This window comes from Melanerpes formicivorus, unplaced genomic scaffold (assembly GCF_026170545.1).
Source record: "Melanerpes formicivorus ecotype bairdi unplaced genomic scaffold, bMelFor1.0.p_v2 SCAF_13, whole genome shotgun sequence".
In the NCBI taxonomy this organism is placed as follows: Eukaryota; Metazoa; Chordata; class Aves; order Piciformes; family Picidae; genus Melanerpes; species Melanerpes formicivorus.
The window spans coordinates 17674160-17690503 of record NW_027142365.1 but is presented as its reverse complement, the minus strand read 5'-3'; the positions used below and the strand labels follow the sequence as shown (position 1 = coordinate 17690503).

At 47.9% G+C, this 16344-nt stretch overlaps 1 protein-coding gene across 2 annotated transcripts in view; it reads right to left on the bottom strand.

Moving 5' to 3' along the window:
* LOC137444980 (LIM zinc-binding domain-containing Nebulette) overlaps window positions 1-16344 on the bottom strand; it is a 354339-nt gene that overhangs the window by 238334 nt on the left and 99661 nt on the right. For both annotated transcript variants that reach the window (XM_068146344.1, XM_068146345.1), the window contains exon 3: window positions 9760-9844. In XM_068146344.1, the coding sequence (XP_068002445.1) occupies window positions 9760-9844 (85 nt within the window). The remainder of the gene's footprint in view (window positions 1-9759; window positions 9845-16344) is intronic.

The following is a 16344-nucleotide window of genomic DNA, read 5'->3' as shown; positions in this document are numbered from 1 at the left end:
CAAGGAGGAGCAGAGGGCTGGAGCACCTCTCCTGTGAGGACAGACTGAAGGAGTTGGGGCTGTTCAGTCTGGAGAAGAGAAGGCTCCCAGGTGACCTAATTGTGGCCTTCCAGTAACTGAAGGGGGCTCCAAGAAGGCTGGGGAGGGACTGCTCAGGATCTCAGGCAGTGATAGGACTAGGGGGAATGGAATGAAGCTGGAGGTGGGGAGATTCAGGCTGCAGGTGAGGAGGAAGTTCTTCCCCAAGAGAGTGGTGAAGCCCTGCAATGTGTTGTCCAGGGAGGTGGTTGAGGCCCTGTCCCTGGAGGTGTTTAAGCCCAGGCTGGATGAGGCTCTGGCCAGGCTGATCTAGTGTGGGGTGTCCCTGCCCATGGCAGGGGGGTTGGAACTAGATGATCCTTGTGATCCCTTCCAACCCTCACTGATACTGATACTGACCCTCCAGAAGTCCCTTCTAACCCATAACATCCTGTGATCCTGTTTGTTTGGTTTTGAGTTTAAAACATAAATGAAAAACTGATTTGTTAATTGTAGGAATAGAAATTCTGGTCACATCTTCATTGTTAGGTTAATATCCTTATCAGTCATTCCTCTAAGACCTTATAGATATTTCAAAACTACTGTGGGTGCAGTGAAGAATTCCACAACTCAGCCAGCAGACAACTGCTCTGAATTCTGTGGCTCTCTTTTGTGCCCTTGCTGTTACTGCTGCTTGTACAAGTAAAGGTGGGCTGGATCCCATTTGATTTTATTGATCCTCAGGCTTTCTGTTAAGGGTGTCCTACTTGCTGTACATTGATTCCCTGTCAGAAGAAAGTCTATGAAAATGGGTTTCCTCAATAAGGACTCTATTTAATACTCATGACCACTCTGCTTCTCACCCTACCACAAAAATCACCAATCCTTCCCAGGAATGTATCAGCCCTTTGCTTTTCATACTTCAACATTCTGTGCATCTGAAAGAGACAAGAGAAGGAGAGCTCTTACAAACTCCACCCCCTCCCTTGCTGTAGAACCATATCATAGAGTCACAGAATAGTTGGGGCTGGAAGGGACCTTAAAGATCATTTAGTTACACCCTCCTAGTAACTAGATCCATCTAGTTACTCCCCTCACTACCCCACGTTGCTCAAGGCCTCATCCAACCTGGCCTTGAACACCTCCAGAGAGGGGACATCCACAACCTCCCTGGACAACCTGCTCCAGTGTCTCACCACCCTCACTGGAAAGAATTTCTTCCTAATCCCCAGTCTAAATTTCCCCTCTTCCATCTTCAATCCATTCCCTCTCATCCTATCACTACAAGCCCTTGTCAAAAGTCCCTCCACAGCTTTCCTGTAGGCCCCCTTCAGGTACTGAAAGGCTGCTCTGTGATCTCCCTAGAGCCTTCTTTTCCTTAGGCTGAAAAGCCCCAGCTCTCTCAGCTTGTCCCCATAGGGAAGGTGCTCCAGCCTTCTGATCATCTTCATGGCCTACTCTGGACCTGCCCCAGCAGTTTGATGGCCTCGTGCTTAGCTCTGCTCCCTGCACTCCTCTCAGGCTTTGCATTATTCATGCCAGAGTGATTTTTATGCAGACAAAACAAGTCATTTAAATAGCCTTCAGAGGGGAAAGAAGAACCTAGGAGTTGAACAAAAAACACCAAACCATGTTTAGTAGGTGAGCATGGCTTACAAAATGCTGCTGTGCAGGGGTTCACAGGGGAACAAGTGAGAACTTCCCTGCAGGCAGACTGGGTTTATTTTAATGCACAAACCCAATCTGCTACTCTGGGACTTCTCACTTACAAGTGAAAGCAAGGAGATGAATGACTGAGAAGCCTTCACTCTTTTTGTTCTCTCATCCCTCTCTTCATCAGTATGTGGTGCATTGGGTTCAGACCCTTGGACAGCTGGAGAGAGGAGCAGATAATTAATCAGTACCTGATGGCCATCTAAAAAAAAAGAAATCATCACAGAATAGTTTAAGTTGGAAGGGACCTTAGAGATCATCTACTTCATTCTCCCTGTTACAGGCAGGGACACCTTCCACTAGATTTGGTTGCTCAAGGCATCATCCAAACTGGCCTTCAATACCCCCAGGGAGGAGGCATCCACAACCTCCCTGGCAAGCTATTCCAGAGTCTCACCACCCTCATACTGAAGAGCTTCCTAAGCTCCAGTCTAACCCTGCTCTCCCTCAGCTTCAAACCCTTTTCCCCTTGGCCTGTCTCTAGACACCCTTGTGAAAAGTCCCTCTGCAGCCTTCCTGTAGGATCCCTTCAGGTATTGGAAGGCAGCTAGAAGGTCCCCCCAGAGTTTTCAGCCATCTTTAATGTCTGTTCCAGGGTCCTCAGGCACAACTTACATCACCCATAAAGCTATAGCCAGACCCTCTCTGTTTGCTAGCCCATATTTCTTACTTCATTCCTCAGCTGCAGGAGGATATTTTTATCTTTGCCTCTAGCTCCAAGAACCATTTTCTCCATGACTTCTCCAATGAGCTTACTCAGGATACCCCAGGACATGCATTAAGTGCCTGCTTTAGTAATCCATCCAGCATCTCATTCCCCTACAGCACTCACTGCAGCAGCTCGTTCCCAAATGTTCACAAGAGCAGAGCACAGAAACTGAAAAAGCCTGGAAGTCTGCTAATACATGTTCTTGGAACAGAGAGGCAAAGAGGAGGGAGCAAGGAAGAAAGTGACAGAAACGGTTAAGAGGAACCTGAGGAAGGACACAATAGGGAAGAATCACAGAGTGTGAGAACAGTTGAGGTTGGCATGGAAATAGAGATCTAGTGCATCATCCTATGCTGTGTCCAGGTCTGGGCCTCTCAATTTAAGAAGGACATTGAGACTCTTGAACGTGTCCAGAGAAGGGCAACAAGGCTGGGGAGAGGCCTTGAGCACAGCCCTGTGAGGAGGGGCTGAGGGAGCTGGGGTTGCTTAGCCTGTAGAAGAGGAGGCTCAGGGGAAACCTTATTGCTGTTTACAACTACCTGAAGGAGATTGTAGCCAGAAGGGGGTTAGTCTCTTCTTCCAGGCAATCAGCAACCAAACAAGAGGACACAGCCTCAAGCTGTGCCAGGGGAAAATTTAGGCTGGAGGTGAGGAGAAAGTTCTTCACCGAGAGAGTTGTTAGCCATTGGAATGTGCTGCCCAGGGAGGTGGTGGAGTCACCATCCCAGGAGGTGTTCAAGAGGGGACTGGATGTGGCACTTGAAGCCAGGGTTTAGTAGTAATGAGGTCTTGGGTGACAGGTTGGACTTGATGATCTCTGAGGTCTTTTCCAACCTTGCTGATTCTATGCATAGCACAGTCAAGGGCTGTGTCCAGTCCTCCTCTCAAAGTCTCTAAGCATAGACATGCCACAAGCTCTCCAGACAACCTGTCATCAGGCAACCTGTCATCAGTCATCCTCATACTGGACAAGTTTTTCCCCTTCATTCAAGAGGATTTTTCTGCATTTCAGTTCACAGCCATCACCTCCTCACAGGGAACCAGTAGGCAGAGCCTCTCTCTTCGACCTGAACACAGTGTGGCCATCCTAGAGGCAAACATCTGAGCACAAGATTTTGTTTTTTCATTCCCTTCTCTGAGGTTTAATCTCTTCCAAATGCTCAATATTACCATGATTGATATGATATTGATTGATTGACATTGAGAAGGGTAGATTTAGAGTGGACATCAGGAGGAGGTTTTGCACAATGAGAAGGGGGGAAATACTGGAACAGGTTGCCCAGGGATGTGGTTGAGGCCATGTCCCTGCAGACATTCAAGATCAGATTCCATGTGGCCCTGAGCAATCTGATCTAGTTGGAGGTGTCCCTGCTGGCTGCAGGAGAGGGGATGGACAAGATGACCTTTCAGGATCTCTTCCAACCCAATGCAATCTGGGAATGTGTGACTATCCTGGTGAGAGCTGGCACACAACAGTAGCACTTCCTGAGAAAGTCAGTAGCCTCAAAACAGGAGGCTATGAGGATAGCAGCCTGGCCTACTGGGTAGGCCTCCTAAGGAAAGAAGGTACTTCTTGAAAAAAACAGTATTTTATGAACTCCATTTAACAAAAGAAATGGAGTTTTCCTATGGAAAAACACCTCAGACACTTCCAGTCATCAAAGCTGCTGTAAGAGAAGTACAAGAAGAGTGTTTGCTCCTATATGAAGAGGGCCACTGGCAGCTTCCAAGGACAGCCCTCTCAGGCTGTGCCAGCAGAGACCAGGACAAGGTGGCAGTAGGACAACACCCAGGATTCTGTATCCAATTCCACAAGACTTATTGGGAAGCAGATTTCCTCAGAAAGCATTGAAGTGTGAGAGCTCACCTCAGACATCAGCCTTCCCTTTGATCTGACACCTCAGTAGCCTTCCTGCCAGGAACTCTGCAGAACATCTTTGTTTCCTTCTGCAAGTTCAACTGGAGTTGCTGCTTTTGATCTACACAGCAGTGCCCTAGAAGAGCGCTCCAGGCCACAGAGCAATTTAGAGTCCTGTCAGGTTAGAGAGATCAGTAGCTAAGGTACATGAAGGCAATTCCCAAGGAAACATGGCTGAGAGGAGCCTATCTGTTCATCCAGGAGATCCAAGTGCACGTGGAAAGCATCCATGGCATCCTATGGAGTAAAAGAACTAAGCCCCAACAAAGGAAAGAGAGATTTGCTTGGTTTGGTTGTTGGCTTTTTTTTTTAATCAGAGAGCCATAAAGAAAAATCTCTTTCAAAACAATGGGTCCCTGTCTACATCCTTTATTAAGAGGAGAAAAGAACTTAAAACTCCTTTTCCTTTAGTCAGGAAGCTGACCAAACTGGGGAGCTCTCCAGAATGCATGTCCAAATTTACAGAACTGCCAGCCTCTCCTAAAATGCCTCCTTCCAACTACAGAACTGACTGAAAGCTCATGGGAGAAAGTCAACAGGAGGGGAAAGCTCTGAAATTATGTCACACAGAAGGAGAATGTTCCCTAGAAAGCTTTTAAATTTCTCCATTTGACTTCTTAACAACATGATTTTTCAAGTGTTTGCAAGCAAAGCCAGCAGGTCAAGGGAGGTGTTTCTCCCCCTCTACTCCAGTCTGGGTGAGACCCCACCTGGAGCACTGTGTCCAGTTCTGGAGCCTCTCTTACAAGAAGCATCTGGAGGTGCTGGAGCATGTGTAGAGAAAGGCCACAAGGATGATCACAGGGCTGGAGTTCCTCTGCTATGGGGACAGACAGAGAGTGGGGGTTGTTCAGTCTGGAGAAGAGAAGGCTCCAAGAAGACCTAATTGTGGCCTTCCAGTATCTGAAGGGGGCTACAAGAAAGCTGGGGAGTGACTTTTGAGGGTGTCAGGGAGTGATAGGACTGGGGGGAATGGAGCAAAACAGAAATGGGTATATTCAGATTGGATATTAGGAAGAAGTTCTTCCCTATGAGAATGGTGAGAGCCTGGCACAGGTTGCCCAGGGAGGTGGTGGAAGCCTCATTCCTAGAGGTTTTTAAGGCCAGGCTGGATGTGGCTGTGAGCAACCTGCTTTAGTGTGAAGTGTCCCTGCCCAAGGCAGGGGGGTTAGAACTGGGTGATCCTTGAGGTCCCTTCCAACCCTAACAACTCTATGATTCTACTGACTCCTCCAGAAAAAGCCTTTGGGGTTGGTTTGTTTTGCTCCTGTCACGTTATGGCAACACGACAGCCTGGCACCTGATGCTGACCTTAATGGATTCTTGACAGAGAACCCAGCACTTCAACTTAAAACACTGTCAACTGCTGCTTAAATGACAATCAAAACAACACATTTCCAAGAGCACAGGTCTGGTAGCTTACACAGTATTTAATGCTTTCCTTTACCAGCTCCTCCTGCTTTGCTGAGCAAGATAAACAATGGTTCCAAAGGCATGGATTTTGAAAAGGCACTTGGAGCCCTGCAGTTAAACACAAGGTTGTGCCTCTTCAGAACTAAAAGCATTAAAGATGTTTACTTAGAAAGCAGAAAGCAGCTATTACTGTAGAAAAGCTTTGCTCTTGACTCAGGTGCCAATGTAATTTTTTATCGTTGCTTGACACAGACTCTGTGCAATCCAAAATTGACACTGTGCTGGCAGGAGGCTCAAGCAGCTCTGGTGAATACTGGGAGGTCACAAGAGTGGGATTCTAGCCAGCCAAGTCTGGTTCCATGTGAAAGGCTTTTCCTGAACTACCCACATGTACTTTTTTCTACTGCAGAGCTCTGAAACAGGTTGTGATGAGGAGAGAGCTCCTAGCTCTCTGCAGCTCCCTGAAGGGAGGTTGGAGCTCAGTGGTAGATGGTCTCTCTAATAACAAGTGATAGGATGACAGAAAATGGCCTCCAGTTGCACCAGGGGAAGTTTAGACTGGATATCAGGAGAAACCTCTTCCCTGAAAGGGTCCTCAATCATTGGGACAGGCTGCCCAGGGAAGTGGTTGAATCTTTATTCCTGGAGGTGTATCCAAAAGGCAGAGATGCTCATAGTTAGCAATATTTTGGTAGCTGAGGGTTTTTATTCCTACTTCACCTTGCTAGTTTGAATGCTCATTGAAGGTTGTGAAGTATTTAGAATAAACCTTTATTTAGAATAAACCAAACCAGGTTGGAAGAGACCTTCAAGATCATCGTGTCCAACCCATCAACCAATCCAACCCACCCAAACAACTAACCCATGGCACCAAGCACCCCATCAAGTCTCCTCCTCCTGAACACCTCCAATGACGGCGACTCCACCACCTCCCCGGGCAGCACATTCCAATGGGCAATCATTCTCTCTGCATAGAACTTCTTCCTAACAGCCAACCTGAACCTCCCGTGGCACAGCCTGAGACTGTGTCCTCTTGTTCTGGTGCTGGCTGCCTGGGAGAAGAGACCAACCTCTGCCTGTCTACAACCTCCCTTCAGGTAGTTATAGAGTGATAAGGTCACCCCTGAGTCTCCTCTTCTCCAGGCTGAGCAATCCCAGCTCCCTCAGTCTTTCCTCACAGGGCTGTGTTCCAAGCCCCTCACCAACTTCGTTGCTCTCCTCTGGACCCGTTCCAGCAAGTCAACCTCCTTCCTAAACTGAGATGAAGCACTGAGGGCCATGAGTGCCTTGGCAGAGCTAGAGTGTGGTTGGACTCAATCTTAGACGGCTATTCCACCTACAACAAGTCTATGAGACACAAGTGATGCACTTGTTTCAGCTGGGAGGATTGCAGCTTTCCCTGGGAAGAAAGGACAATGGACTAGACAGCCATGGGGTTGATTCAGGATGACCTCAGGGAACTGCAGAGCCACAAAAATGAGGAAGGAGTGGAACACCTTCCTTATGAGGAGAGCCTGAGGGAGATGTGGGCTCTGTAGCCTGGAGAGAAAGGGCCTGAGGGTGACCTCACTGTTGTTGATCAAGATGTGCAGGGTGGGTGCCCAGAGGCTGGAGCCAGGCTCTGCTGGATGATGCCCAATGCCAGCAGAAGGGGCAGTGGTGGAAGCTGAGGCAGAAGAAGTGCCATGGAAACAGGAGGAGGAATTTTTTCCCTGTGAGGGTGACAGAGCCCTGGAAAGGCTGCCATGGGGGGTTGTGGAGTCTCCTTCTCTGGAAGTATTCAAAACCTGCCTGGATGTGTTCCTGTGTGACCTGCTCTAGGTGCTCCTGCTATGGCAGGGGGGTTGGACTGGATGAGCTTTGGAGGTCCCTTCCAGCCCCTAACACACTGTAATTCTGTGAAAGCAGATGATGTAGCCATGAGGAAGTCATCTTGGCTTCTCCTCATTTCTGCTGGTCACCAGGGAGCTGTCACCAAACCAAGACTCATGTAGCTAAACCCTTATGAATTCCCAATACACAGACTCATCCATGGGGCAACAGAGGTAGCCACAGAGAAAACACCCCCCCTGAGATTTGCATATATCCCTGTGGGTGCTCACCACAGATACAGCCCAGTGAAAAACTGACAGAAAGAGGAGGCAAATTTTACCACTCTCCTGAATCCCAACGTTTTCCACCAAAGCACAAAAGTGTGCTCAAAGTTTCTACTCTTTTAAACAGCCCTGGAAAAACTATAGTTTGCAAGTCCTCAAGTCCATGAGACACTAACTGTGGTATGCAGAACCATTGAACTACAGGAAAATGAAGCAAACTCTACTCTCAAATCCACTGAAGTCAAGAGATGGAGGTTCCACAAATTCTTTTCCCTTCAGATGGCTGAACTGCAGCATCATGGCATCCTGGTCTGCATCAGGAGCAGTGTGGCCAGCAGGAGCAGGGAGGTCACTCTGCCTCTGTACTCTGCACTGGTTAGGCCACACCTTGAGTCCTGTGTCCAGTTCTGCGCCCCTCAGTTTAGGAAGGAGGTTGACTTGCTGGAACGAGTCCAGAGAAGGGCAACAAAGTTGGTGAGGGGTTTGGAACACAGCCCTGTGAGGAGAGGCTGAGGGAGCTGGGGTTGCTTAGCCTGGAGAGAAGATTCAGGGGTGACCTTATTGCTCTCTACAACTACCTGAAGCGAGGCTGCAGACAGGCAGATGTTGGTCTTTTCTCCCAGGCAGCCAGCACCAGAACAAGAGGACACAGTCTCAGGCAGGGGAGGTTTAGGCTGGATGTTAGGAAGAAGTTCTACACAGAGAGAGTGATTGCCCATTGGAATGTGCTGCCTGGGGAGGTGGTGGAGTCACCATCACTGGAGGTGTTCAGGAGGAGACTTGATGGGGTGCTTGGTGCCATGGGTTAGTTGTTTAGGTCGTGTTGGATTGGTTGATGGGTTGGACACAATGATCTTTAAGGTCTCTTCCAACCTGGTTTACTCTATTCTATCAAAGGACTTCACTAACCACAACAACCTAGTGACCCTCAGAGAGGCTCCCAAACACAAAAGCTGTCATTGCCTACTCTCTGTCTTACACTACAGGTTTTTCTTACATTTCTGGACAATGGTAATTATCAATTCATAATGAGAGGCTGCAACCAAATCCAGAGTAAAAATCACAACAGGTTAAATAAATACATAAACAAAGCCACCATTGTCACAAAATACAATGCCATCCAATACTGTCAACTGTCTCACACAGCCAGGCCAACTGCCCTGTGTTGTCTAAAATCAAACAATAGGAGAGTGGGAAGGAGAGAGGCATGAGGGGGTTGCCCAGACATGAAGGAATTAATACCACTAAGAACTGTGTGTTTTGGCTACTGAGCAACAACAGCAAACAAACCTCACATGGGGATCACAAAAGTCTTCATTGCCACTTTCATCTCCTTTTTTTCCCCTGCTCTTTTTCATTCTACAGGTTAAATTCAATGTATTTTTTATGAGGTTTTGGTTGCTTGCATATTTATCACACCTGGCTAACAGACTGCTCCACGTAGGAGCTCACAGAGGACTTCACAGACCCATCGCTGATCGTTCAGTTCAGTGCTGCCAAGCATTAAAGGCTTCTTGAATGTCTGCTTATGGCAAATTGTTGGCTAATCACACAGCTGGTTTATGATGAAGCTGGATGCAGGGCAACAATGACTCCTGAAGGCAGATGAAGCCTCTGGGTTGAGCTATGACATTTCAAGCACTAAAAGACCTTTCATGTAGTCTTGAAAACTTTGGTGATGCCATCTGCCATAGTATGGGAAGCGGTGTAGGTGAGAGCAGAAATAAAGCTCTGAGTTTTGCAGTGTTGCAACATCTTACAAGTATTTTTTACAGTCAAGGTAGAGTGCTGCTATGCATCAGTACAAAGAAATCCCAACAGGGCTTAGAAGCTCTATGGAGAGGCAGACTGAGAATCCAGTATCAATGAGACAAAAGAATGATCTGACTTACCTGACTTTGCAATTCACTTTGCTGCTTCAGGCGAAGATTTTCTGGTGTATCAGCCACTGTGGTGAAGGACTGCTTTGGGTAATGTCTAGAAGAGGAAGCACAAAGTCAAATGGTCAACATTTACACGTGCCAGAGAGTCAGCTGCAGCCCAGCACTCTTTTCCTAAAGAGTACAGAACTCTGTTGTAGTTTGCTATTTTTGTGTTACAAGGATGGTTATCAGTCATGCTTCACAGGAAAAACATGGATGGGTTCATAACAATCATAGAATAGTAGGGGTTGGAAGGGACCTCTGGAGATCGAGTTCAACCCCCTTGCCAAAGTAGGATCACCTAGGGCAGGCCACACAGGAATGCATCCAGATAGGTCTTGAAAGTCTCCAGGGAAGGAGACTCCACAACCCCTCTGGGCAGCCTGCTCCAGGCCTCCAGCACCCTCACAGTAAAGAAATTTCTGCTCACAAAGTTTCTCTTTGTGTTGAGGTGGAACTTCTTGGGTTCCAGTTTGCATCCATTGCTCCTAGTCCTACCACATGACACCACTGAAAAGAGCCTGGCCCCTTCTTCTTGACACCCAACCTTCAAATATTAATAGACATGGATAAGATCTCCTCTCAGCCTTCTCTGCTTCACACTAAACAGCCTCTAATTAGTTGCTGTAATGAGTTGAAATGCCACCCATTCCTCCTGGCCACTGACTGCAGAGACCAACAGCTCAAAACCTGGTTTTCTACAGTGAAAAACCCTACGCTTAACTGCATTGTCTTGGTATAGTCCTGTGCTGAGTAAAGACTGAACCACAATGCCTTCACAGAGAAGTGTTTCATTGAAACCGGGAAGTTACACCGATGAGTACCAGGGCATCTTAAATCCATTATCACAGACACCAGAAGGATCAAGGCAAGTACATTTCAAGGGGGAGGGGGGGTTGGTCAAGTGCTTTGATGGTAAATGTGTCCATACAGTGCTGTAATTTCCAGTACCAAGGGCTGCAGTGACTCAGAACTGCAATCTATCAGGCATCTCCCTTGTCATTTATAGAACGGAATGAATCATAGCATGGTAGGGGCTGGAAGGGACCTCTGGAGGTCATCGAGTCCAACCCCCTGCCAAAGCAGGATCACCAAGGACAGGTCACAGAAGAATGCATCCAGATGGGTCTTGAAAGTCTCCAGAGAAGGAGACTCCACAAGCTCTCTGGGCAGCCTGCTCCAGTGCTACCACCATTAAAGGAGTTTTTCCTCATATTGAGGTAGAACCTCCTACATTACTGTTCCTATCACAGGACACCACTGAAAAGAGCCTGGCCCCTTCTTCTTGAGACCCATCCTTCAGAGATTTATAAACATGAATAAAATCCCTTCTCAGCCTTCTCTTCTCAAGGCTCCCTAGGCCCAGGTCTCACAGCTTTTCCTCATAGCAGAGATGTTCAAGTTCCTTCATCCTCATTGGACACCCTCCAGTATATCCCTGTCTCTCTTGAACTGGGGAGCCCAGTAAATTTGCAGATGGCACCAAGCTGGGGGCAGGAGTTGATCTGTTAGAGGGTAGGAGAGATCTGCAGAGGGACCTTGCCAGGCTGGACAGATGGGCAAGGAGAGTCCAAGGGCATGAGATTGAACACATCCAAGTGCCAGGTTCTGCACATTGGCCACAACAACCCCATGCAGTGCTACAGGCTAGGGGGTGAGAGGCTGGAGAGCAGCCAGGCAGAAAGGGACCTGGGGGTACTGGTTGATAGTAGGCTGAACATGAGCCAGCAGTGTGCCCAGGCAGCCAAGAGGGCCAATGGCATCCTGGCCTGCATCAGGAACAGTGTGGCCAGCAGAAGCAGGGAGGTCATTGTGCCCTGTGCTCAGCACTGGTTAGGCCACACCTTGAGTCCTGTGTCCAGTTCTGGGCCAGTCAGTTTAGTAAAGATGTTGAGTTGCTGGAAGGCGTCCAGAGAAGGGCAACAAAGCTGGGGAGGGGTCTGGAGCACAGCCCTGTGAGGAGAGGCTGAGGGAGCACTTTATAGACTGCTTCAACAGTCAAATCCCACTCATTTCAGCATCAGGATTTAGTCATTTTCATGGATTTATCCTGCAACATCACAGCCAAACACAAAAAGCTAAACAGGCAATCTCACAAGAGGTGAGTTGTTAGGAGACAGCAGCACTATCTGGAACCTGGTATTTCTCTCTACTTTCCAGCAGCTTGAGTCATAAACCAATATATTCAGCTGGCAGCCATGCTGGAAGAGACCTTTACAATCATCCAGTCCAACCATTCTCTCACTCTAGCAAGGCTGAGGCTAAACCATGTCCCTCAGCACCACATCTCTGCCTCTTGGAGACACCTCTGGGGATGGGCATTCAATCATCTCCCTAGCAGCCTGTTCCAGTGGTTGAAAGCCCTTTCAGGGAAGAAGGTTCTTCTAGTATCCATCCTAAATGTCCTCTGAGGCCACCTGGGGCCAACCAGAAAAAAAGAATTTCTAGGCACAGCACCTTCCAGCCTGTAACTCTTTTGTAGTCACAGCCAAGAGCTCCCAAGTCCACCTAAGCAGTAGCTTTGGCCACAGAAAGCACTGGGACCGTTACATGTGCCTAAGGAGCCTGCTGCCTGCCTTTCTTTTCAAACCCAGGGCTCCACCACCACATTTAAGAGTCAGATGATGCCCAACTGCTGAACAGCAATGCACAGGGAGGCAAAAATAGGCTTTGCTTAGAGGACATCAACTGGAAGTGGCTCCTGCACGAAGCAGATGGCATTAGCACAACATAATGTCTTGGGACAGAGAGAGAACTTCCAGAAGGGCTTTTTTTGGGGGTGTTTGGATCTGGGATTATTATTTTTTTTTTTACATTTCACCTCTTCCATCTCACACTTCCTTCTTCCATATAGAAGAGAAGGATAAATGCCAGGCTAGCCACAAGGAGAGCCAGAAGCCCTCTTTGGAAAGCAGCAGTGCACAGATGGAGAAGGCAATGAGCCACCTCACAGCCAGGGCTTGCTGATACCCAAGGAAGATTATAGCAATGAAGAGTGCATAATGCAGCCCTCAAACAATAGCAGCCCTTCAGAGAGCAGCCAGGAGACATCCATGGGTGAACCATGTAGAAGACAGAATTCAAATCACAGTGAGAGAGAATTGCCAAATCCCTGCCCCACACACCCAAAAAAAAGAAAAAAACCAAACAAACAAATTAAAACAAAATAAAAATCAAGTGGCAGAGAAGCAGTTCAGAAAGGATGCTATGAACACAGCCCTGTCAGGAGAGGCTGAGGGAGCTGGGGTTGCTTAGCCTGGAGAAGAGGAGGCTCAGGGGAGACCTTCTTGCTCTCTACAACTCCCTGAAGGGAGGTTGTAGCCAGGTGGGAGTTGGTCTCTTCTCCCAGGCAGCCAGCACCAGAACAAGAGGACACAGTCTCAAGCTGTGCCAGGGGAAGTTTAGGTTTTATCTTCAAAATAAGTTCTTCAGAAACAGAGAGATTGGCCATTGGAATGGGCTGCCCAGGGAGGTGGTGGGGTGAGCATCCCTGGAGGTGTTTAAGAAAAGCCTGGATGAGGCACTTAGTGCCATGGTCTAGTTCATTAGTTAGGGCTGAGTGTTTGGTTGGACTTGATGATCTCAGAGGTCTCTTCCAACCTGGCTGATTCTGTGATTCATTGAATGCCAAAAGCATTCCCATCAACTTCCACAGTGCTGCTCTTCACCGTGGTTATGTGCCATGGCCCTGCTACTATCAGCACAGCAGTCACCTCTACTCAGTCTTCTTAAGGTAGAGAGCACAGCACAAGAGCCAGCTCAGATGGGTTTTCTTGGCCCAGTCTCCTTGTGAACAAGTGTGGACAGCAATGAGGCGATTGCCACAGCCCCCAGGGACCCTGTGAGCAGCAGGAGCAGAGAATGTGTCTGCAAGCCCAGCTCCCAGATTCAACCTGCTCTCTAGGAACATAAACCTCACCCTGTCAGACACCAGCTTTTACTTCTGATCATTTGCAAGAGAAATGGCTTCTTCCACAACTGCTCTTCAGAACTTCACAGGTCTTTCAACAGTCAGAGCAGATCACTTAAGAGCTGACAGAGAATCACTGAATTCTTTTGGTTGGAATAGGCTCTTCAGCTCATCCAGTGCAACCATTCTCTAACTCTACCAAGGCTGGGGCTAAACCACGGCCCTCAGCACCACAGCTCTGCCTCTTGCAAACATCTCCAGCCATGAGGATTCAACCACCTCCCTGGGTAGCCTGTGCCAGTGGTTGAGAACACTTTCAGGGAAGAACTTTATGTCCAACCTAAACCTCCCCTGGGGCAACTTGAGGCCATTTCTGCTCATCCTATTGCTTGTTACTAGGGAGAAGAGACCAACACCTACCTGGTTCCAATTTCCTTTCAGGGAGTTGTAGAGAGCAATGAGGTCTCCCCTCAGCCTACTTTTCTCCAGAATAACCAACCCCAGTTCCCTCAGCTGCTCCTCACCAGCCCTCTTCTCCAGACCCTTCCCCAGCCACATTGCTTCTCCCTAGACCTGCTCCAGGATTAAAGGAACTGAAGGCTGTTACCATCCAGTTACTCATTCAGAATGTTGTAATGAACCATTGTCACAGCCTTAAACTGAGAGTTAAAAAGCAGATTTGATCCTTTTTACACTTGCCTTTCAGCTCTGTAATTCCCTCTTGGAGAGTACAATGCATCTCAGATAGTTTCCAGATAATTCAGTATTTTAAATACTGATCCTTTCTCAGTGGCTGTGAGGCCTCCTTCTCAGTAAGCCTAAAACAAATGTGAAAGCTGCAGATAGGATTTAAATGTAACCACTGGTCTCTCTAATCTACTTGAGGCAAGCATTTCCATAAATCTGTAATACAAACCTCTTGTCTTTCTGGTTTGCTCTGCCATGGGGGTGGTTTCATAAATCAGCTGCAGCTAAAGTGACAGCCCTCAGTAGAATGCTCTGCTAATTTCATTTTGCTGAATGATTCTTGACTTCCCCCCACCCCCACCCCTTTCTTTCTTTCTAATCACCATAATACATTGTGATAAATGGTTAATAGGATCAGTTTAAAGGCTGCTTTGGATTTCAGCTGGGTGGTTGGTTTGTTGGTTTGTTTTCTTTTCCCCCACTTGCCACGTGCATTGTTTACTTCCCTGATGGTATGTAACTACTTGTCATTGAGATAATCAGTTTACACAGTCATTTTGAGCATAATAAAGCATTTCTTCAGCAAGGCTAAGCTGTTTGGGTGGGTTTTTTTTGGCTTGAAGCACAGAGCTGCTGCTTCTAAACTATCTTAGAAATCACAGAATGGCCTAGGCTGGAGGAGACCTGAGAGATCATCTACTCCAACCTCCCTGCATGGGCAGGGATACCTTCCAAGTAGCCCAGGTTACTCAAGGCTCCATCCAACCTGGTCTTGAACACTGACTTGTTGACTTGCTGGAACGAGTCCAGAGAAGGGCAACGAAGCTGGTGAGGAGCTTGGAACACAAGCCCTGTGAGGAGAGACTGAGGGAGCTGGGGCTGCTTAGCCTGAAGAGGAGGAGACTCAGGGGTGACCTTATTGCTCTCTACAACTACCTGAAGGGGGGTTGTAAACAGGCAGAGGTCGGTCTCTTCTCCCAGGCAGCCAGCACCAGAACAAGAGGACACAGTCTCAGGCTGCACCAGGGGAAGTTCAGGCTGGAGGTCAGGAGGAAGTTTTACACAGAGAGAGTGATTGCCCATTGGAATGGACTGCCCGGGGAGGTGGTGGAGTCGCCGTCACTGGAGGTGTTCAGGAGGAGACTTGATGGGGTGCTTGGTGCCATGGGTTAGTTGATTAGGTAGTGTTGGATGATAGGTTGGACACGATGATCTTGAAGGTCTCTTCCAACCTGGTTTATTCTATTCTATTCTATTCCAGGGAAGAGGCATCCACAGCCTCTCGGGGCAATCCATTCCAGAGTCTTGCCACCCTTGTAGTGAGGAATTCCTTCCTGAGATCCAGTCTAAACCTATTCTCCTTCATTTTAAATCCACTTCCCCTTGTGCTATCACAGGACACTTATAAAATTCCCTCTCCAGCCATCCTCTTGGTTCCCTTCAGGTATTGGAAGGCAGGTATAAGGTCCCCCTGGAGTCTTCTCCTCTCCAGGCTGAACAATCCCACTTCCCCTGGCCTACCCTCATAGCAGAGGCGTTCCAGCCCCTGGATCATCTTTCTTAGATGTATTCTCTTATATATTTCAAAGACATATACATATCTCAAATATCTCAGAAATATTACCTTAGAAATGTTATGACCAGCTGGACCAGGGAAGTGCTCTACCTGCTGAGGACTGCTCTCACTCTGCTTCCTTCCCAAAACTGTTTCAGAATGACAGCAATCCTGCAGCTCTTCAGTGACACTCCTATTTCTCCTATTTCTCCCATTTCTTACTTTTTTCTTTTCAGTTCCATTTGTAATCTCTACTCTGTCTACATCACAGACTAGTTTGGGCTGGAAAGACCTTGAAAGTTCATCTAATCTGACTCCCCTGCAGTCAGCAGAGACTTCTGCAACTAGAGCAGGTGGCTCAGAGCCCAAACCAATCTATCCCAGAATAGGTCCATGGATGAGA